The 23,387-nt window shown below is 34.8% G+C and overlaps 1 protein-coding gene across 1 annotated transcript in view; it reads left to right on the top strand.

Moving 5' to 3' along the window:
- Window positions 1–1,009: 1,009 nt before the first annotated feature.
- LOC104621285 (sodium channel protein type 2 subunit alpha-like) overlaps window positions 1,010–23,387 on the top strand; it is a gene marked incomplete at its 3' end in the record, with an annotated part of 58,141 nt that continues 35,763 nt past the window's right edge. Inside the window, exons 1-13 of the mRNA XM_010287725.1 lie at window positions 1,010–1,276; window positions 3,744–3,862; window positions 4,780–4,869; window positions 6,369–6,497; window positions 7,193–7,284; window positions 8,183–8,455; window positions 8,758–8,821; window positions 9,616–9,757; window positions 9,910–10,116; window positions 12,932–13,231; window positions 17,122–17,469; window positions 19,313–19,445; window positions 22,335–22,573. Of these exons, the coding sequence (XP_010286027.1) occupies window positions 1,010–1,276; window positions 3,744–3,862; window positions 4,780–4,869; window positions 6,369–6,497; window positions 7,193–7,284; window positions 8,183–8,455; window positions 8,758–8,821; window positions 9,616–9,757; window positions 9,910–10,116; window positions 12,932–13,231; window positions 17,122–17,469; window positions 19,313–19,445; window positions 22,335–22,573 (2,403 nt within the window). The remainder of the gene's footprint in view (window positions 1,277–3,743; window positions 3,863–4,779; window positions 4,870–6,368; window positions 6,498–7,192; window positions 7,285–8,182; window positions 8,456–8,757; window positions 8,822–9,615; window positions 9,758–9,909; window positions 10,117–12,931; window positions 13,232–17,121; window positions 17,470–19,312; window positions 19,446–22,334; window positions 22,574–23,387) is intronic.

Raw genomic sequence — 23,387 nt, 5'->3', positions numbered from 1 at the left:
CACTGTGCTGTACAGCACATCAGTTTAAGCAACTGGTCCTGCTGCAGAAGGACTTGGAAGAGAGAAGAGATCATTACTTTCAGCCAATGCACTGCCGGGCTTCATAAAGAGACCTGTTGTGCAGTGGAGAGGTTAGTGCAGAGGGCAGGAAAAAGCAGCAGGGACTACATCATCCAGCACCGGCATCAGAGACATTCATAGGGAACCAGAGTCTTAGATTTCAGACTAGTCTTAGACTGATATAATATTATGACACTTGCCTTGCAAAAAATCATCAGCAGCATTCTTTTCCCACATAGTCTTGATCGTGCATCCTGTTTCCTTTTACTTAAAAGGTCTGTGGTTTTGATTCACAGCTCACAGACAGTCAATAAACGTGCCCTAACCTGCTTTGGTATCTAATATTAACCTTCAGCACAGCACACTGTCAATAAGAACAAATGATACTTGTTCCTTCCATAATTCAGTTGCTGTCATTTAAACATCATTAATGATACAAAAACTTCTTTTTCGTTGAATTAAGGTATTTATATTTGTAAAGTGGGATTGCCAATACTTGAAAAAATACAGGAAGATAAAATGCATTAACTAGTAAAATACAGGTTTACAATTTTCAAGAGTACTTCATAGCATATGCATTTATACTTGCTGTTAAAAAAAGATACTGTTAAAACACTTGTATCAGTATTTTGCTCTATCTGGGAGAGTGTAAGGACATAGGCAAAGCTGTGTTTGTGGGCAGACATAGTGTCTTTTTCTAGACCAGCAGGAACAAGCTGAAGATTAATTTATAAAATATCTAAATAAATTCTGAGCAGTTGCTTTTAACTTTCACTCAGCCTTGAAATATGATGCTTCTATTTCAGGCCTGGAAAGGTTTTCTGAGCAATTGTTTTGGGTTTTTTTTTTTTCTTTTGGTACAATCTATTTTTACTAAATTATCTAATTTTCTTTTATAGGTCATTCTTATGCAAGAGGCTAAAAGTAATTAAATTTGCAGGATGAAAACATGGCACAGGCACTGCTGGTACCACCAGGACCTGAAAGCTTCCGTTATTTTACTAGAGATTCTCTCGCAGCTATTGAAAAACGTTCTGCAGAAGAAAAAGCTAAAAAGCCCAAGCAAGAACATACAGATGATGATGACGAAAATGGTCCAAAACCAAACAGTGACTTGGAGGCAGGGAAGACACTGCCATTTATTTATGGTGACATACCTCCAGGAATGGTATCTGAACCTTTGGAAGACCTGGACCCATATTATATCAATAAAAAAGTGAGTTATCTTTTGCACAAAATAAAATATAATTTTCTATGCTAGAAAAGTTTAATCACAAAATATGATGGTTAGAGCCACCAAGCCACTAAATATACATAAACATGCTTTCATTTAACAGAATTGATTTATGGTCTTCTATATTGTGACTCCTTCAACTTCAGTTGAGTTACTTGTTATTTATCTCAGTGTAAAGAAGATATAGCTTCTGTGACTTTGCCTGAACTTGAGAACATGACTGAATTTTCCTGATCTCAGCGTACCAGTATATGGATATGACAAACAAGGTGTTCCAAGCATGGTTTTGCAGTAGAGATGGTTGTAGATAACCAGGTAGCATCCATCCAACTTAGTGAAATAAAGGACTGTAACCGTATTCTTTGTTTCTTTTATAACTATATAACCTATATAAACATACAGCTATCTATGTATGTATAAAATGTATTTGGTTCGCAAAACTGTTTTTAAAATTATGGCTTCAGTAATAGGAACGGAAAGTAAAGCAGAATCCTTATGTAATTACATAACCTAACAGTTGCCAAACTTAAATACACAGTGCTATAGATAATACAAATATTAACATTATTAAAGAAACTTAAAAAAATGAAAGCTCAGAGAAGGAGTGTTGCCAAGGGTTATTTTCATTTATATGGTTTTAGTTATATCAACAGTTCCATGCAGACTCTTATTTACAATATAATTGTGTACACTAAGACCTTTTCTTGACTAGCTGCAAAAAAATTCAGGAATAAAGTTGCATAAATAAGTTCAGGAATAAAGTTTTCTAAACAAGTCTTCTACAAATGAAGTATCAGAAAACCTGTGAAGTACTGAATTATACTTTCTAACTTCCAATGATCAAAAAAAGTAGTCAGATTTTTTGGAACAAAAGTGTAAAAACTCAGACTACTGATGGACTTGTTAGTCTACAAGAGTAAACTGCAGACTCGTTCATCACAGGTGGCATCTGTATTTTTATTATGTCCCAGCCTAATGCGCTCAACAGAAAACAAATGGACATCTTAAACAATGAATTAGTCATCCCTCCTCCAGTTTATAGCAGAAACTGCTCTTAATCAACAACTTGTCAAAGCAGAGAAAATCATATGTGAATTGGAGTCTGTCTTCAGGCTCTGCTGCAGCAGTGACCTTGGGACAGGCAACATCTTTCTCGCATTTCTAGCTGGGAAGGGCTGTAGGCAGAGAAAAATGCCAATGTGTGTGAGTCCATCCTCTGTCATCCTCAGTGATACACTTGATGTTATTCTGTGAACAGGCAACCCTCCTTACCTGTTTTCTTTCCCACTGTAGAGAGGTTTGCTTTCTCTCCCAGAGACAGCAGACCATATAGGCAGTAAAGGCCACGGAGAGGGCAGCGTTTTTCTGATCACCGCCAAGTTTTTACGGAGAATGGAAATCAACATGGAGAACAGTGATACTATATAGCTCTGCTGAGAGCATAACAAAAACTCTATTATGGTAACACAAAGCAGGGCCATTACCATTGACAAAGAGCAAAAGGAATGAAGAATAGTTGTGTCCTGAAGAAATTTCAAACAACATCAAAGATGCAAGTAAACCTCACACACAAATGCACTTGGAATTAAAATGAAAACACTTAGGCGATGACCACCAACAGCAACAGAATGAAAGTGAACATGAACTGTAGGTTCATCAGGTCAAATTTTTAAAGATAATAACTACCTAAATTTGGTGCTCACATATAGGGAAAATAAGAGCATATTGTTAAAAATGAAAACAGCTTTTTTTTGAAGAAAATATTTTTTGTTATAGGGTGGCAAATTCAGGCATACATTTGTCTCAGAACTCTCAGAATGATGTCAGCTGGCAATTTATGTATCCCTTTCCATTTTTCACTGATACATTTTTAGAAGATACATATAATTGGTACTGGTAGTACTTAAAAATCTAAAATGAAAGCAAAATTATTTTTAAATTATGGTTAATTGTTTAGTGACAGGTATTTGCCATTGTCACCAGATATATGTGTATAAAACTGTCAAGTATTTGTTCTAAATACAAATTGGCATTTAGAATTGTCCTTTTGCTGTTTTGGTTTTGTTTGTTTGCTCACAAGGTAGAATGTATTTTATAAATTTGAAACTCTGACTTCAATCAAAGACTTTGTTAGAAACAAAATTGAAAATATTTTAGTGATAAAATGCCGCATTTTGCTGTTATTGATGAACTGACATTGGTGATGATAATTTCCACCAATTTTAATAATATCAGAATTCAGTCCACATGCTGGGAAATTTAGCAAATTGGAGAATTGGCTGTGCAAGGCTTAATCCACTGTATTCATAGACATCAGTTGTTTTCCTACCACAGGTAGACAGTAGAATGGAACTTGAACCTCCCAGGTGGAGAATGGAAACCTTTAGGAGGAGGTAAAGACATTTATGTAGTCAACACTGTATTTTAATTTTGCATTTCTTTTTTCCAGACTTTCATAGTATTGAATAAGGGAAAGGCAATTTTCCGATTCAGTGCCACATCTGCCTTGTATATTTTAACTCCTTTTAACCCCATCAGAAAAATTGCTATCAAGATTTTGGTACATTCATATCCTTTTTTCTTAATGTTGATTTAAGGGTTGCCTTTTAAACTATTTAATTACTGAAATAATACTTTTCATATGGATGTACAAATTATGTCCATGTGGGTATACTATGCTAACTAAACATACGCTGATCACACTTAAAAAGCAGCAATATCACATGTGAATTGCAGTATGATCCTCATTCCTACTGAGAGAATTCTCTACTGAACCACCTAAAGCTGTCAGAGTTTAAATATCAGGTTTTACATACAAAAGGAGACCTGATCCCCTACTAAGCCCTGCAGCTAAGGCCAAATTAGTAACAAACCATTGCACTTGAACATATCTAAGGTCACACTTTTACCAAGACCAGTAGTACTATTCATGAACTAGACTCGCTTAGCAAGGACAAAAGAGCATGAGTGAAGAGCAGCTTTTTCAGGCATACTTTTTCGGCATTGTGTTTTCAGCATTGGGGTAGGTGTCCTATAAAAGATCCAGGTCAGAATAACAGAGAGTATTTTCAAACGTATTTCGATCATGTCCAAAGAACGACTTGGGTGTAAAAAACCAGCCTCTGCCTCAAGATCTTTTAGAATGATCCCGCTGGCTTCAATGAGTAATTATGTCTGTGTACTCGTTTCGTATGTTTACAGACTTAAGGGTATATTACAGACTTAAGGATGTATTTAAGTTTCATTTAAATCCTAAACCTGCCATAATTATAAAAGTAATGCATTGTTTTACGGTAACTGCACCATAACATGCCAGATGGCATACCATTCCAAACAGATAAAATTATGTGCAAAGTTTTATTTTCATATTTCATTTAAGATGTCATGTTATTTGTACATATTTTTATACACTTAATATTTTAAATTATTTCAGTGTTATAAAACTGTCCTGTTTGTCTGTGTTACATCCCTTGACTATAATCTACATTATTCAGCATGCTTATCATGTGCACTATTTTGACCAACTGCGTATTTATGACCATGAGTAACCCTCCAGACTGGACAAAGAATGTAGAGTAAGTTAAACATTTTTACTTCTTTGTATTTACTACTTTGTTTTCGTGTGGCTCCAAACAAGAAGCATTTTTGGGAAGTTGCATGTCAGGATGGGCTTTTCCAGAGTCATGAAGAACCAGAATTCACAAGATCGTCAATATCATTCTGGTTTTCTTATGAATAATTTCAATGGTTTAAGAATAATGCCTTGTTCTTTAAAACTATATCTGGAGGAGTATTTGAACTTCTGCCGTGAAGTACGAACAGGAGCTCTTGTCGTTGGGTGTTCTGAGCTGTAAACTGGAAAAGGAGCTCCAGAACTTCCAATGTGCATGTAAAATAGTTGCATGTCTTTGGTGAGGCCAGTGATATATTGCTTGAGCATCCATGATGTTAGCACAGTGGGACAAATTCATTGTGGCTCACTGATGTGGACTCACAAGTGCCAGCCACAGCAAGCACACACGACACCCAAACCAAAAGAAGCTCAAACCACTGAGGAAAGGGCCTTGCCTATGAAGGATCAAGAAAGAACTCACAGAAGTAAGGAAACTACAAAGTATTTCTGTTTCTCTCTCTTGTTCATGCTTATATGTGCATGTTTGTTCTCTAACAAAATACAGATACACATTTTTCTTTGAAATACTATGTTTTTCTTTGAAATAGTACTACTCATGAAAAACCTAGTTCTAACCACTTGTGGTTTCTTTCATTCCCTCATGTTCTTCAATAGCCATTATTGATTTCCATTTATTTATTTCACTGCATTAAGGAATCTTACTCTTAATGATATATTTAGAAACTGCACTGGCATTCACCCATTCCCAGGATGCTCAACAGTGGCTATGGCTTGTTAGGGTTGCCGAGTCTGAAAGGAAAGCACTAGGATCTGTAGGTAGATTTCCTTTATTCTGGAGGTCTGCACAGACCCACGTGGGCCTCAGGAAGTCCCTGCATTACTCTGGTTATAACTGACTATTCTATGTTTATAAATGAATGGTTGTTACCACACCAGGTAAATCGGTAATCATGCTCCACATCCTCAAGAATAACAATCTGGGCATGTTTTCTCGTATTTAATGTTTATTTATGAAATAAACCTATGTTATAAGCATGAATATAGTTATTATCCAGAACTGATTTTCACAAAAATCTCTGATTTTGACATTAAAAAAAGTCCCTTTTTTTGGTAACATTTAGACGTCTACCTTATTTGTGAATGCAGAGGCAGCCCTGTGAGTGCCAGAGAATGTACATATAAATATCAAAGTCAGAAATGTATTTATAAATACTAGAGTCTGAAATGGTTTGCAAGCACAAAAACTGAGATTAAATTAAGCTTTTAGAAAATATCTATATCTATATCTATTTTATAGATATAGATCTATATCTGTATCTATAGCATATTTTCTCCTTTCACTTTTAAATTATTTTCTTGCAAGTTATCTTTGATAAAAAGGGCACTGTCTATAAGCATAAGTATGCAAACATCCATTATTCCTGCTTTGATGCTTTTCAGGTACACTTTCACTGGAATTTATACCTTTGAATCACTTATCAAAATTCTTGCAAGGGGCTTCTGTTTAGAAGGTTTTACTTTTCTGCGAGACCCGTGGAACTGGCTTGACTTCAGTGTCATTTTAATGGCGTAAGTGGTTCAAGAACTTTTTAAGCTTTCAGGGCATGAAATTAGTGGCAAATATTATAATAAATACATTGATTTAAAAGTATTTCACTTCTGCAACCTGTGAAGTTTAGATGCCATATCACACTTTTAGTACTCATGAATCAAAGTAAAATATGGCAGGAGCCAGCACAGAGTGTCAGCCGCTACTGTGATTACTGCTTAGAGACACTAATTTCATGTCCTACATTTTTCTGCTGACCAGAATGGAAGCCATCCCTTTGACTTCATGTCACCATCCTATTACAAGCTAATTAGTTTGATTAGCTGTTCAAATACAAATCAGTGAGTTTAACTTCAATGCAATTTAAGCAAAATTGCTGAAAATAAATAATTGTAAAAGCAAGGTGTAGTGAAGAGACAGGTAAATTTTGCAATATGATTGCTAATGTTGCCACAGAGGTTTTGAAGACCCACATAATTAGTATAAGCTCTGCCTCAATTCTGAATAACTGTGATTTAATCCTACAGGTATGTAACAGAATTTGTAAACCTAGGCAATGTTTCAGCTCTTCGAACTTTCAGAGTATTGAGAGCTTTGAAAACTATTTCTGTAATCCCAGGTAAGAAGTAGTTGGTGTAAGGTGTTAGGCCCCTCGTATCTCCAACTGTTATTTGTGTGCTGTCATTGTGTTTGTGTGTGAACTCCCCTATTACAGATATGTGACAGAGTTTGTGGACCTGGGCAATGTCTCAGCGTTGAGAACATTCAGAGTTCTCCGAGCTTTGAAAACAATATCAGTCATTCCAGGTGAGAGCGAGGTTAAACACCGAGGCTGACTTTCATTCCATTGAAGTCGAATTCACTTCTTTTGAGCATAAGTCTTGCTGTTTGCTGCTTGTGTTGCCAAAAAAAAAAAAAAAAAAAAAAAAAAAAAAAAAAAAAGAAAGAAAACCCAAACCAAAAAGTCATGGATCATCAGCCTGGCTTATGATTCTTTGCCTTTTCAGCATTAGCTTCTTTTATTTTGCAAAATCAGCCTTTGAGTTTAACAGATTCTTGCATGAAACATCAAATATGAGGCCTATGGGTTATTTTGCTTTTTTTCTGCATTTTATTATGACCAAGTTGTCTCTTTTACATTGAAAAAGCTTTAGCACTATGGCTTTCTTGATTTTGAATTTTTTCCTTTATTTTACCACTTAAAATGGACATTATTCTTAAAGACAACCAAGTAACAACAAAAAAGCTACCAGAAAGGAGATAAAAATTGCACAGGAAAATTTATCAAACGCAAATGATTTTTTTTACTCAAACTACTTGCAATTCTAATTCATACTACTCACATACTTCATACTGTTGTGAAGTCATATTTAATATTAACTAGATACTGAATTATTGGCAGAATATTAAATGCAGAGAGAAAATAAGAAATTAAATAAAATCTATTTTTTTGAAAGAGTGATTGATAAAATTTCCTGCTTGAGAATACATTATATATTCAATTTATTGGAATATATGTACATTGCATAGTCATAAAAATTAATCTTTTTCTTTCATTCATCTTCACGAGCTCTGAGGCTGTTCATGAAGCTTTACTTTTTGAGAAATAAAAAATAATTTCTTTTAAGTGTCTGCATGACATCTTAATTATATGGGAAGAGCCAAGATACTCTTTGATGAATCTGTGGATCTTTTCTCTTTACAGGCCTAAAGACTATTGTGGGAGCCCTAATTCAGTCTGTGAAGAAACTCTCGGACGTTATGATCCTGACTGTGTTTTGTCTGAGTGTATTTGCACTAATAGGGCTACAGCTGTTCATGGGCAACTTGAGGAATAAATGCCTGCAGTGGCCTCCAGACAATTCTACTTTTGAAATAAATGTTATTTCCTACTTTAATAGCACAATGGATGAAAATGGTACATTTGTTAATATGACAGTGAGCACATTTAACTGGAAGGATTACATTGAGGATGAAAGTAAGAATGACTGATACAACTATTTTTAATATATTTGTGGCTATAGTATGTAACTATTTGTGATCAAAGAATATTGAACAGTTTCTATTTCTGCCTTATGTAGAACTGCTTACAGTCACTGACTAACAGAGATCAAATACATACAATAAACAAGAACAATAACCAGAAGGGTTCCTAAACAAACTACAAAGTGATCAGCAGCTAGCCACTTTGATTTTCTTACAATTTGTTTTTGTTTTACTTTGTAGTAGTTTCAGGTTAATTTGATTTATTCACATATATTTCTAATGCTTTCCACACAGCCCATTTTTACATTTTGGAAGGACAAAGAGATGCCCTACTTTGTGGAAATAGCTCTGATGCAGGGTAAGACCCTTTCAAAAATGCTCTGTTATGTTCTGTAGAAAAAGCAATAACATGAAAACTAACGGTAGCATTTGCAACTCTGTATTTAGCAGTGTTATAGAACTTACAGAGTTTTGCTGCAAAACAATGGTTTTTTTCTTAAATCAAAATATTTTACTCTCTGGCTAAATGAAATACTCATCAACAGCCTTTCTTCCTGCTTGACTGGAAAATGATTTTGATGTTAATGATAAAATCTGAACTCTTGTAAAGCCTATTTTGGAGATGTACTGATTGAAGAAAGTAGGATGAAAGCAAAGGTTAGAACTGCGAAAAAGAATGTGTAAAATATTAAGAAAGCACAGTAGTGACTTCATAGCTCAAGACTGAATCTTTTTTTCAAAGCCTAACTCTTTTTCATTACTGGCAAATTCTGCCATACACACTTGCCCAATTATGAGCTGGAATTGTTAGCTCAACAGCTGAGTTGTTTAATCTGTCTGTAACCTTAACAACATTTTAGCAATTATTTCTGCCAGGAATTATTAATTTGGAATAAAGATTCCATTTGCAAAATGTAACTGAGGAGAATTTAAGTATTTAGGTCATTTCAATCAGTGAACGGACGGAAGGGGTACCTTTCATTTACTCTTTTATTAGCTTGTTTCTTAGGACTTTTTTTTCTGAATTAATTAAATTGTAATTCATGGATTTCCTGTGGAAAAAATAATGCATATCGTTCCAAAAGAAAATAAGTATGTTCTAGAAGAAAATAAAAGGTATGACTAAGTACCTCCTGTTTGGTTTTCACATAGGCAGTGTCCAGAGGGATATATATGTGTGAAAGCTGGTAGAAACCCCAACTATGGTTACACAAGTTTTGACACCTTCAGTTGGGCTTTTTTGTCACTCTTTCGGCTAATGACTCAGGATTTCTGGGAGAACCTGTATCAGCTGGTAAGAAATTTTTATGATATAAAAAGTGAACTGTGGGTGACATACAAAATTATATAAACAGGCTTATTTGTACATGAGCTGAAAGCATAATGCTGTTGCAGTAACAAAGGTAAGTGGTGGAATAATATATAGATATGCTTTCTACTTCCTAGACACTGCGTGCTGCTGGGAAAACATACATGATATTTTTTGTTCTGGTGATCTTTCTGGGCTCTTTCTACCTGATCAACTTGATCCTGGCCGTGGTTGCCATGGCCTACGAAGAACAGAATCAAGCAACCATGGAAGAAGCAGAGCAGAAAGAGGCAGAATTTCAACAAATGCTGGAACAACTGAAGAAGCAACAAGAAGAAGCTCAGGTAATGATGGAAATTGTACTTTCTGAACAGCCTTATTCTTAAAACAATGATAATAATCTTTTATGAATTAGAACATGTATAAACTGTTTATATATTTTATATTTTATATTATATATATATATTTACCACGCAAGTTACAAAAGCGGAAATAGCCTATGAAAATCAGGAACTAACCAAATAGTAAGAAAGCAAGTTAACGGTACAGAAAAGAATGCTACTAAGTTCACCAAAAGACTGTAAAAGCAAAATATTTGTGATAAGAGTGTCCTAGAAATTTGACTTTAGTAGTCATAGTTCATGATGCTTTATGTTACAGATCTTATGAACAGCATGAAAAAAGTCTAGTGATGTTACTTCTGGTTTACGGTCTGAGTGAGAATTGCCAGGCTTGCTATACTTAATAGTTCTTCCCCAATATTCAGAAAATAGAGAGAAGGATTGTAATCAGTGTTCTTTTAGGTTTCTATCCAGCAAGCTATTTAAGTATATCCCTAATTCAAGCACACTAAAGTCAATCAGAAGTTTATATATCCTTACATTTATAACAAAGGTATTACTTCAGAATTCTTTTAGCATAATCTATGTTTTCTTTGAAAAGAGAAGAAAATTATTTAAAGTTTTATGAGAAAAAGACATTTTAATAGATACTTTTGTGTGAGGTTTTCTTATCTAAAAGTAAAATATATGCAGGAATTCAGCTGAGTCAGACATCTGTATAATTTCTGGACTGATTTTCTGTTGCTTTTCATCTGGCATATTGTCATTTTCAACAGGACAATGTTTATAAAATGCTAGCAAATTAGAATCTTCTATGAAACTGTAGTTTTGGTAGAGTTTTACAGCTACTTTCACTAAGTCAAAATAATTCTATAAAGTGCTAATAGAAAGTGAAACTCTGTCTTTTTCTTGAAAAGAAATCTTTATGCATGACCTGTGAAGTCTAATTAGCATATCTCTATTTTAGTCTTTAAACCTTATCACTTCCAAATCACTAACAAAAAAGCAGACTCCTGCAAAATTTGAATTTTAAAAAAGGTAAATATCAGCAAAGAGTACTTTTTTTTTTATTATTCTGTTATTTTCATCCACAAAAGGCACTAAATCACATTACATCAAAAGATATCAGGAGGCTTATCTAGATGTTTGTGAGTTTGGGAGTGGGGACAGAGATGAAGCTGATCCAGGATTAAGAACAAGAAGAGAACCATATGAAACTGAGACTATGAGGAAGGTTGGATAAAGGCCCTGGAAAGTCGTTACTTTTTTAAATGAATGGCCACTCAATTCATTAGAAGAAAAGCAGTGTTACAGTCAAGATGTATGTGAGGATATTAGCAGAAAGTATGCATTACAAGGTGGATCACAGAGCTGCGGAATTGGTTGCTGAAATGAGTGTGGGACCCATCTCTTCACTCCTTTGACACTGAACCTATTCATCCACAAACCTAAGCTATCACAACAGTCTTTGGATTGCTGCACTTGTTTGACCTTCGGTGTTAGTATTATGAAGTACTTGGGTGGTGACTTAGTATCTGCTGCCTTTGTCTCTGTTACAGCATTTGAAGGATGATATTCTGCAACCAGTATGACAAAATTTGAAGTATCACTTTTTTAAATTGATAAACACTTCAGAATCTTTTTAATACTCCATTTAGCAGAAAAATTATGCATCAAATCAACCTGTATACCATGGGTTGTACATTGTGGTGCAGAAAGACATTGATTTATACTATGAGCTTTCAAACAATTCTGCTGTAGAGCGATTCTCATCATTCCTGAAATATTTCGCATTGAATACAGTAAGTTTTTCTGAATAATTACCTGTCATCTTTGTTATGTAACCCTAGTCTCTTGCCATTTCTTACACCACCCTTTTCTGTAAGATCACAAGCTGAAGCCTGTCAGCTTCCCAAACATATTTGCCACTGCAGAATTTCATAGCAATCTCCCAGACAGTTCTTTCTAGGAAGAATCCTGGATATACTCTCAATTATTCCTTTATTTGATGACTAAATGAACCAGTTTCCCTAATGAACCAAATCAGGTAGGCTGACCACTGTAGTTGAAGATACAGGTCCTGAGTTTTGGGATGGCTCTTCGCTCCAGCAAGTCAGTTCATGCCTTTCCATCAGAGAAGAAACCTAAACTTTTTTCTTCTCTCTGGCCGCAGCAACAACAGGCAATAAATGTACCTTTCTTATCTGTAACAAAGACCTAAACTGCTGTTACAGTGGGACATATGGGAGGGTGGGAAGGCTTGAAGACATGTCTAGAGGGTGTTCCTGTTGCCAGTGAAGGTAGAAGGAAAGTGAGGGGAGTGTTCTTGATGTGAAGACAGTGAAGAAAGGTTGGATTCAACTGCTTGCAGACTGCTAGTTAGATTGTGGTACATTAACTCATATGGTGGATGTTAGGCATTAATTTTCTCTGTAGGGACTCAGAATGGACCAGCCAAATTAGAGCACGACGTGGGGCTTTTCTCAAAAGAAAATGGGGAAACAGGTCTGGAATACATGAAAAAGACCCATGTTTATTTTCTGACTAATTTTAGACTGGTGTCTTGTGCAGCAAGTCTTTAAGGAATAGTGATGCTACTGTTCTGCTGATGTTGATGCTTCAAGTAGCTCATGCTACTAAACAATGAGGAGCTATACAGCTCAACAGTTTATCTTCAGTTTAATCTGTTTGTTTATATTTGCACTCTCAAGGTATACAAGAGCAGTATTACCACAGTGATAATGCAAGCAGTTGATAAAAGCCTATAAAATTGTTCATTGTTGGCCTACTAAGAATACCTTGCTTTGTAACCTGACAGGCAACAGCCGCAGTAGCAGCAGCATCAGTTGCATCAAGAGATTTCAGTGGTGTAGGGGGATTAGGAGAACTCTTGGAAAGTTCTTCAGAAGCATCAAAGTTGAGCACAAAGAGTGCTAAAGAAAGAAGAAACAGAAGGAAGAAAAGAAGACAGAAAGAAATGTCTGAAGCAGAGGACAAAGGTGATATTGATAAGTTCCCCAAGTCTGAGTCAGAAGACAGTATCAGAAGGAAAAGTTTCCGCTTCTCCACAGAAGGAAGTCAACTGACATATGAAAAAAGGTTCACATCTCCCCACCAGGTACAGCACTCTTTTTTATTAAATTATGTATGTCTACTCTAATTAGATTTTGACTGACATTACAGAAGCTTTATATATTGGAAGTTATGTAAAAGATGAGTGAAGGAAAAAACCCACCAATAGTACTGTTAACTGTATTACAGTTTGACATGGTTTGATCCATTCTATTAGCAAAGGGATAAAAAGAATATACCAAGGATAATTGTAAAGTTAATTAAAACATTTCTGAAAATGTATTTCTGAAGATGCATCTGGTAGATTGGAGAAAGAAACAAAGATTCTTTGATTAGTATTCATATATTTGCATTAATCAACCATAGGTTCTCTGTTCTGCATCTATTTCAAAACTATACAAGTATGTTTTCTTTTTTAGAAGACCACATCATCAAAATACCCTGAATAGGAAATTCCACACTACCATTAGTTTCTATTGCTTTCCTTAATTAGCTTCTTTAAAAGGTAGATAATGCAAAAAGTAGCTGTAGTACTCTACAATAATGACAAAATGCATAAGGGATCGTTTGGCCCTGTATTTATGAGAATCTAGTCATACTGTTCTTTTTCACTAGAAATACATTATACAAGATGGAGAATCATTGAAATCATAGAAAAAATAGTTTAGGAATGACCTCTGGAAATCATTTAGTCCCAACTTCAAAGTTCTACTCCCTTAAATCAAAGGATCTCTTCTGTTGCTTAAGGATACCTTTGCTTATTTCAAGTCTACACACAGTTACGATATTTGTAGAAAAATCACTCAAAATCCATCTCTTCAAAATGATCATGTCTAGTCTCAGCCAACAGATGACATTTAGCTACCAGTACGAGCTATATTTAACTACCAAGGTTTATCCTATTTAATATTCGTATCAAGTGTGTTAGTTTACAGACTGATGTAAAATATGAGATTCAGTGGCAGAAATATGTCATTCTGAAATATATGTACTGAGGGGAGGAAAGCTTAATTTAAGTAATTAGTCAAGTATAAGCGATGATGCCTGGTCTGAAAAATTTGCATTTCTAAGGAAGTGAAGTAATGTTTATTGTAATTAAGAAGAATGACCAAGTTGTTCTCTGGATAAGAAATAAATAAAATGTAAGAAAAACAAATCCTTAAATCTATCTCATTTATTACAATATTACACATATATCGCATATATTACAATATTGTAAAAGTGTATTTCCAATCTAATAAAATGTACTATTAGTTTTGGGCCAAAGGTGCTCAAAAAAATCTGTCATTGGAATGGGCTTTGAGTCAGGCTGATACAAAGGAGCTGCAGCCAAAGATCTCATCTTAGACTGCACAGTTCTGTCTCAGATATATATGTAGGAGTCTGTACCTCATAGGTGAGGATGGTGAGTGACTTGAGCACAATAAAGAAGGGTCACTGACAAAGTCTGAGCAGAAAGGAATTTCTGTTAGTCCTGTGCTTTAACTACTTGATAATAGGCCTCTCCACTGTCTAGTCTAAATTTCCTGCTGCTCTTTTATATACTTCTGGTGAAGAGACCGATTAACGTGTATATTATATTAAATACATTTTTGGTGCACAGAAAAAATACTTACTACAGAAGCATATATACTAAGGGGAGGAGAATTTGAGACAAAGAGATTCCATAGATAATAAACTTTCTGTAGCTTTATTAGCATACAGTAAAGCATTCTTGCATGTATTTGTTCATACTCCCAAACTCTCAGAAAGCTTTCATCCTTGCAATTGTCATGAAGAACTGTGAAACCTCCACAGAAATTTAAGCAGCTTAGGAAAGCACGGCATTTCAAATTATTTTTGATAACATTAAAATTAATGTTCCAAGAGTGGAAGGATTACAGGCAGTAGAACTGGTAATGGAAGAGTTGGTTTGTCTCGTTAGCCATGCAGTTAGCTCCCTGGAGAAACAGGGTGGCAGAGCATGAAACAACGCGGTAGAATGGTAAGGGGACATAATCCCAGTTGGCCCCTGTAGACGTTTTGTCCTTTGACACAATATTTCCTGTGCAAACAAATGATGCAGCCTGCAAGAAAAGCCAAGCTTTCCTTTCAGATCTTACTTTCCAGGAGCATGTAGACACATATTTTTGCCTCTATATGTGTTACAACTGCAGCCATTTTGGCTTATATCTTTTGTCTCAATCCATCAGGGATTTTCAAAGCAGGCATTACTCCTTCTAAATTCCTGAGGGGCCTGATCCATTTAGCTGTGCTTAGCGCATGATAACATGTATTGGAAAGATTGGACAACAAACAAAATATAGCAGCCATGGAAACATTCTCTAAAAAAACAAGGGTAGCAGTGGTAGTCAGATGAAACCTAGCGATCATGTGATTTTTGGAAGGACTGTAGGTTGGCCAAATACATTTACAAAGAAATGTACAAAGGATGCAATAATTAGTTTACCACTTTGTCAGAATTCAGTGTCATGTTCTATAGCAGTTAGACATTTTTTTTAGAAAAATTATCTAAAATTATCTTTCAGCATAAGCAAAACAGCACTTTTTCTCCAGCCAAGTTTACATAAATGGGATCGTAAAACCATTTGGCTGATACTCTTCAAGTAACTCAGCCTGAGGCTGATAGCCAGCATAGAAAATTTCAGCCCACATTATTAAAATTTATTATAGCTGTAAGAGCAGAAAAAATACATCTCATAATGGTAAACACCTGCCAGCCTTTATCACAGACAGTATGACCAGTTCAGCATACACGCTATATGTATGTATGTATAAATCTGAGTATGCATATACAGAGATACATATGTATTGATATATGTATATATTCAGTGTTCAGTTTTGACAATATTAATATAGGCTTATATATGATAGTGCAGTTGTAACTTTCACTTTAATTATCCTGGGATAAAAAACACTGCTGTTACATATGAGCACTTTCCACCTGCAAAACTTGAGTGAAAAATTGAGAATAATTTCAAACCAGGTTTTTTATGTACCAAAATGTGAAGATTTGTACAAATGCAGAACTGAAGAAAGCTTAATGCAAGGTTTCTTTTTTCCACAATTAGTACTCATTTTATTTATTCATGAATGCTGTTAATAAAATATGTAGCAAGGGAGAAGAACATTCCATTAGGTAGCTTCTACTTTAATTAAAAGATGAATTACCAACAACCACTGATTTATTTTTCTCATTTGTAAGAGGATATCTTTAGGTAACTGTGTCCCTGGTGAATGCTTGCTTTGAGCTGCTTGATGGTCAAGTGGTACCTTCTGGTAGGTGTGCAGCCTGCTATAGCCCCCAGAGTGCTATGCCTAAGAGTGCTACTAGTCATGTTCACACTGTACCTCCAGAGCTTCCCCAAGCTGTTGCCTCTGTCTTCTAGTTTTAGAGTACTGTGTATGTTATTCCCACACTATTGAGCCTGTTGTGAAGAGGGCAGCCAAGTTCTTTACATCAACTTACAGTGAATTTAATACCAAATTTAAGGCCACTTCTGCCTTTAGCAAATAGAATAGAAAACAATGATAAATGAGCGTTATCAGTTGTTATTCCTAGGAATCCAGTGGTTGAAGAAGGGAAAAAATAAAAGACAAATGCCTGCAAAATCTTGATACTGATGTTGAGAACTGTCTCCAGCACAGTCATGGATCCATACCAACTCAACCTGCCTTCTTTGCTCAAAACTGTCCAACCTTACTTATGTCTTCTGTACAACTTTTCCTCAGTCCTGCTACATTACCTTAGAAAGAATTTTCTCCCTCTACTTCAGGTCCCCTAATGAGCACATTTCCCAAATGGACACACTGATACAGTTGAAGAAAAAAGTGACTATCCTTCCTCCAGCACTGTAACTATTCTTTGAAAAGCCAAGAACTTCGAACTTCAGTTCTAACGCTGTTTTGTTTTGACTTGTTTTAAATCTTTTACAGTCTTTGCTAAGCATTCGCGGTTCCCTGTTCTCACCAAGACGCAACAGCAAAACAAGCATTTTCAGCTTCAGAGGTCGTGCAAAAGACATAGGATCTGAAAACGACTTTGCTGATGATGAGCACAGCACTCTTGAAGACAATGAAAGCAGAAGAGATTCTCTCTTTGTTCCAAATCGACATGGAGAACGGCGCAACAGTAATATTAGTCAGGCGAGTGTGTCCTCTAGAATGGTACCGGCCCTTCCAGTAAATGGGAAGATGCACAGTACTGTGGATTGCAATGGGGTTGTTTCCTTGGTTGGAGGACCTTCAACTCTAACTTCACCTACTGGTCAGCTTATACCAGAGGTAATTATAAGTAAACAAGTAATTATTACAGTTTGGTTCAGGCACAGAATTTTTTCTTACTGCTCACCTCTGCATGCCTTATCATTCCTTAGACCTGTGAGAAATAACTTGCAATAGGTTCTGAATAACAGAACATAAGGGGAAAAAAATCCTCAACATCTTATGTCTGAGCCTTACTAAAGTAGTATATTCTCCTTGCCTTCAGCAAAAGACCTACACATAGAAAGAAGAAAACATAAATGGATTTTGACAATTTGTACATAGTTGCACCTCACCAAGAAAGGTAGACATTTGATATATAACTAAGGATATAATTTGGAAATATGTACAGGAAAACACCTGCAAAATTAAGCAGAATGCAGTTATTGCAGACATATAGAAATACGTCTTACTGAATTTATCTTGAAGACTTTTTTTTCATAACTTTAATGAGAAAAATACGTACAATTCCTATGTACCTTTGCAATTACATTATATTTCAGTCTCTGTTTCAGACTTCTGTAAGATAAGATGTTCTTTCAAACTTTAAAAAAAGCAAGTTTTTTTCATACGTAGTATTTTAATATGGATTCAGTATGGTATTTTGGTGGCTATAATAGCATTGTAGTTAACCTGAAAAATATTTTCATTATAAATAAGTATTGAGATTTCATTACTACTATTACATATTTCTTTTTATTTTTGTTTCTCTCCTATCTTTATATAGACCTTCATACCAGAAATTTGATTAGATTACCTCAGAGGTTATGCGTATATATCTCTATTTCAGAAATACATCAACTTGAGAGGAGATTTAGCCATTTAATGCCTTCTCTAAAGAAATAGTACTAGTGAATGCTTGAAAATGTTTTTTCATCTTCACACGAAGATAACCTTGAAATCCCTTATGAGTTCTGCAAGCTTTTTTATTCTTTTTCTGAATGGGGACAGAATAATGAAAAAAAAAGAGTGAGTGGTTTCCATGAATCACAGAATCAGTGGTAGAGCAAGAACCAAGGTTTAGGAATTTTTTAATCCCACTCCTGTGTTTAGATCCCTAGGCCACACTCCAGAAGATAAAGCAAAGCAACTGTAAGGACACCTATGTGCTACAGAGTAGTGACATGTTAGGCACATTTAAATCAGAACCAGGTATTATTGGTTTGAAACGGTGATTAGAAGTGATACAAAACAGAGAGGACTTGCATATTCATTGCAAGAATATATGACAAATTCTGTATAAGCATTGCAGTGGGTGAGAATTAAGTAGAAGAAATATTAAATAAGATGACTTTTTTTCTCATATAAATTTTTCCAACCATGCTATCAGGTTAGGATGCGTTCTTATACAGTATTAGAGAGTATTAGATGTATTTAGTATTAGAGAGATAATTAATTCCTAGAATTATACTCATTTTTTTGTATCAAACTTACTTTCTTAAGTAATATTTCACTTCTTTCTGTACACACAAACTAATTATTTAACATGACTAGCTGCTGGAATTAAGGTGACAGGTTTCAACTTTGATAATTTTTTTCTTGAAGGAATAGTAATAATCACTAGCAAAAAGATACATAGCAAAAATTTTGTTCACTCAGTCATTTAAATGAGAACCACCTTTGCCCCACATTGCCTTGGTATTTTGTCTCCCAGTTGATTATTTGTAGCGCTGCACAAAATTCCCACTGAGTTCCTCAACAAAGAACAAAGAAATTCCTAAAGGAACAGAAACCTTAAGTGTGTAAGAAAAGTCTAGAAAGCTGCACAAAGCTGATTTTGATTATCACTACAATATTTATACAAGAAATATTGTTAATTGGTTGTTGAAAAGGATGGTTTAATTCCTCAGTATTTCATTTACAGGGCACCACTACAGAAACAGAAATAAGAAAAAGACGACTGAGTTCTTATCAAATTTCCATGGAAATGCTGGAAGATTCTGCTGCAAGACAAAGAGCAATGAGTATAGCCAGCATACTTACAAATACAATGGAAGGTAGTTGATGCATTTAATCTGACAGGCAATTCAATGAATTTCTGCTAAATATATGTACAGAGCAATTATTTACATAATTTCCTTTGTAAATGTAAAACTGGACATGTGAAATCTCTGAACATCAGATACAAAAAGCTTTTGAGCACTTCTAAGCTTATTTACACATTCTAAATGCCTAGCCCTTTATTTTTCATGACATCTTCCAAAATATTACTCTATTGAGTGGACTAACAGAATAACAGAAACAAAATAATCATAGCTAGGGGGTGGACAGAGCCCCAAACAGACAATACAGGGATTTTCTTCCCATAAGATATCAACAGGAAAAATCAATTAAGATATAGAGGAATTGCTATAATAAAGGCAGTGATGTGCTAGAACAGTCATTTCCCTTAGATTTAAAATCCAAGGACAATAGGAAATTTGAATAAAAAAGATAGTTTAAAAGAAAACAACCAACTGTAATCAACCCATGCCAATGCACATGAACTGCCTTCCTTATGCATTTCTTAAACTACCCTAGGTAAGTATAACAAAGATAAAAAAATATTGTATTTACTGTATGAAAAAGCATACATTGTTGGAATTGTTTGGCATATTTAATGGAAACTGAGTACACTCATACTTCATACATATGCCATTAAAATATTTTCATAAGCTTAAAGGATCTATCTGTCTGTTGGATACTGGCTCAGTGTGACAGCTCTCATAGTCAGACAAACCCCTTCGGATGTCCTGCAACCTATTCTAAAAGGACAAGAAATTACCAAGAAAATTTACAGTGTTCTTAAGCTTACTTTAAGTCCGAATTGAAATATACTTTTTAAAGCGAGTTCTTAAGCCCTTTGCTCTCAGATAAAATCGGTCCCAAAATAATTGTAGTCAGAAATGTAAGGCTTATATTGCCTATGGTCTTCTAAAAGCATTCACAAAACATTCTCACAAACATGTATCTTTTAGAGTATATCTTCTTACTTTAGTGCAAGTGTGTTGCTACCTCTTGATTCTTGGTGTGCAATTCTTAATTATCCTCCCAGGTAGAGAGGATGCCTCCTTAGAGCATGCTGCTCTCTTCCTCCAGCTGAATAGTTTGTCCTTGAATTATTCTGGGCAGAAAAAACATGTCAATGTAAACTATGTTGTCCTGATAGTCACCTCCTACCTATATCTGGTTTCCATTATTTCTGAATTTGCTAAATGCAGGCAATGGAGTCTTCTGTGACAACTCAGTGTGCAGTGTGAGTGGCCACTTTTGTCCACGACCAGTCCCATCCTATCTCTCAGCATTCTGAGTTACATGTACAGAAATGTCATTATTCCACCCAATCCATATATTCCTTCAGAAGTACTGTCTTCGTTACGATTTATAAAGATTAAAGAAGATTTTCACTACACAATACTCTTTTCTGCCTGGAGGCTAGAGTTCGATGTGAGAGCTTGTTAGTTTCAATGAGTTTGAGAGCTGTGGCAACTGACCTTTTAAGTTCCTGTAATTCCACCAATACAGGACAATATTAAAGGCAGAAATCAATCCACTGGTCCTCAAAGGGGAGAGTTTAGCACTAAATCCTTGTTAGCAAATACTGTAAAACAGCATGTTTGCTATTTTAGCAAAATTACCCATAAGTGTCATGATGATGGAGATCTCCCTGTGATCTAAGGGATGTCTGAAAACTAGCAAATTTCAAATTTTGGTTGATGCCATTATGCAGAAGTTTTATTGAAACTGTATTGTGGCCATTTCTTACATATTTTGTAGTCTTTCTCACTTAAGCAACTATCAATCTTCCTTCTGGGCTGTCCTCAAACATCCCATCACATTGGATGTGCTATTATAATACTCAGTAGAAGTTACTATTCTTCTGTAACTTTGACAATATTGACAGTGAAATGGAAGACTAAAAAGTTTGTAAAGATCCTAATTGAGAGCAGAGTTTTCTGCTAATACTAATATTGTTGTTCTGTTTCTCAATTGATAAACAGTCCAACTCTATGAAACTGTATTGTGGCCATTTCTTACATATTTTGTAGTCTTTCTCACTTAAGCAACTATCAATCTTCCTTCTGGGCTGTCCTCAAACATCCCATCACATTGGATGTGCTATTATAATACTCAGTAGAAGTTACTATTCTTCTGTAACTTTGACAATATTGACAGTGAAATGGAAGACTAAAAAGTTTGTAAAGATCCTAATTGAGAGCAGAGTTTTCTGCTAATACTATGTTGTTGTTCTGTTTCTCAATTGATAAACAGTGCAACTCTATAAGACATTTTCAAAGTCAAATGATAACATTTAAAATAAGAAAACAGGCATTCTGTATATTAAAAATATTGATTCAAATAAACAGTGATGGGCATGTGCACCAAGTCATTTATCTGCTATGATATTGTAGTAGTTATTGTAGTGTAGTAGCAAGTATAATATTTTTAGTAGCTCAAATCAAAATATGTATGCATGTTACATGCATAACACAAACATTTTTTCTTTTATGAAGCTTATACAAATTATATACATCAGCTCACTGACAATGGAGTCATGCTAACTTTTAATATCCAAAATTAAGACATCTGCTGTAATCAAGTCAACTAACCTAAACTAAATGTCCAGACTCTCCCTGCTGTCATGGGAAAGAGACAAACACATTTCTCTTTTTAGATAGATGTAAGAGATGATTCACTCTTTATAGACAGCTTCACTGTCCACTGGTTGTAGAGGAGCTTAAATAAATTAGATGCTTAACTTTAAGATGGCTAAACATAGGTGAGGGAAATCCCATGTTAGTGTGTGCTATTTGAATGATTTAATCTTTTTATATATTTTAAACAAGAACTTCCAGAGGATCTAATTTGAATATTCATTATTTGATTTTTTTTTCTATTTTTTTCAGAGCTTGAAGAATCCAGACAGAAATGCCCACCATGCTGGTACAGATTTGCAAATACTTTCTTGATCTGGGATTGCTGGAGTCCATGGTTAAAAGTAAAACATGTCGTCAATTTAGTTGTGATGGATCCATTTGTTGATCTTGCTATAACTATTTGCATTGTTTTAAACACCTTGTTTATGGCCATGGAACATTACCCAATGACAGAACAGTTTAGCAGTGTCCTTTCTGTAGGGAACCTGGTAAGTAGTTTGTCATGTACTAGTTGGTGTAAAATATCCTTTTCTAAAAGAAGAAACGCATAAATGCATTGCATTGGTTTTAAATTTATTCCAGGTGTGATTTTATAATCAGTTTAGAAACTGTATATTTGATTTTCATAGATAAAGTGATTTTTGCTGGAGCCTTTTACTTTCATGAATCTATTTTTTTAACTATTGTGATGAAATAACTGCCTATGTGTGGAAAAGCAGTCTTCACTGGATTGTCAGATTTCTTGAGGTCTACCTTGGGTTTTTCCTTTAAAATGTGAAGGTAGATTATCTAATTTTTACCATGGTACTGATATTCCATCACGAACATATTTTCCTTCAATAAGAAATTGATAAAATATTCAGATGGCAGAATTTTGCTTTGAATTTTTTTCAGCTACATGACAGTGCAAGAACATTTCCAAGAAAGGCACATTTCTTGTTAGCAGTGAGTCCTTGCCACTTTAGGTCACTAAAAAATACTTTAAAAACTGGAAGACTATTATCTATTCTCTAACAAAAAGCACCTTGTGTGCATTACCGTTTCTTTTCTCCTGGACGAAGATCTAATTTCTAGCATATTCTTATATTCATCACAGATTACAGAATATTTTTAAAAAATTTAAATACTTAAACTTTTACATACTGTCATATTGTTAGAATTATTTTTCTCCAACTATTTATACTTACAAGGTCTTCTGCCTTTTCCCACCTCATCTTTTTATTTTTTTTAATCTAAGCTAGCAACAGTCATATTTTTAACTATCTTTGTAACAATTCAGTGACCTTAATTAGGACTATATAT

The sequence above is a fragment of the Phaethon lepturus genome, unplaced genomic scaffold (assembly GCF_000687285.1).
Source record: "Phaethon lepturus isolate BGI_N335 unplaced genomic scaffold, ASM68728v1 scaffold17105, whole genome shotgun sequence".
NCBI lineage: Eukaryota > Metazoa > Chordata > Aves > Phaethontiformes > Phaethontidae > Phaethon > Phaethon lepturus.
This window is presented reverse-complemented; position numbering and strand designations above follow the sequence as displayed.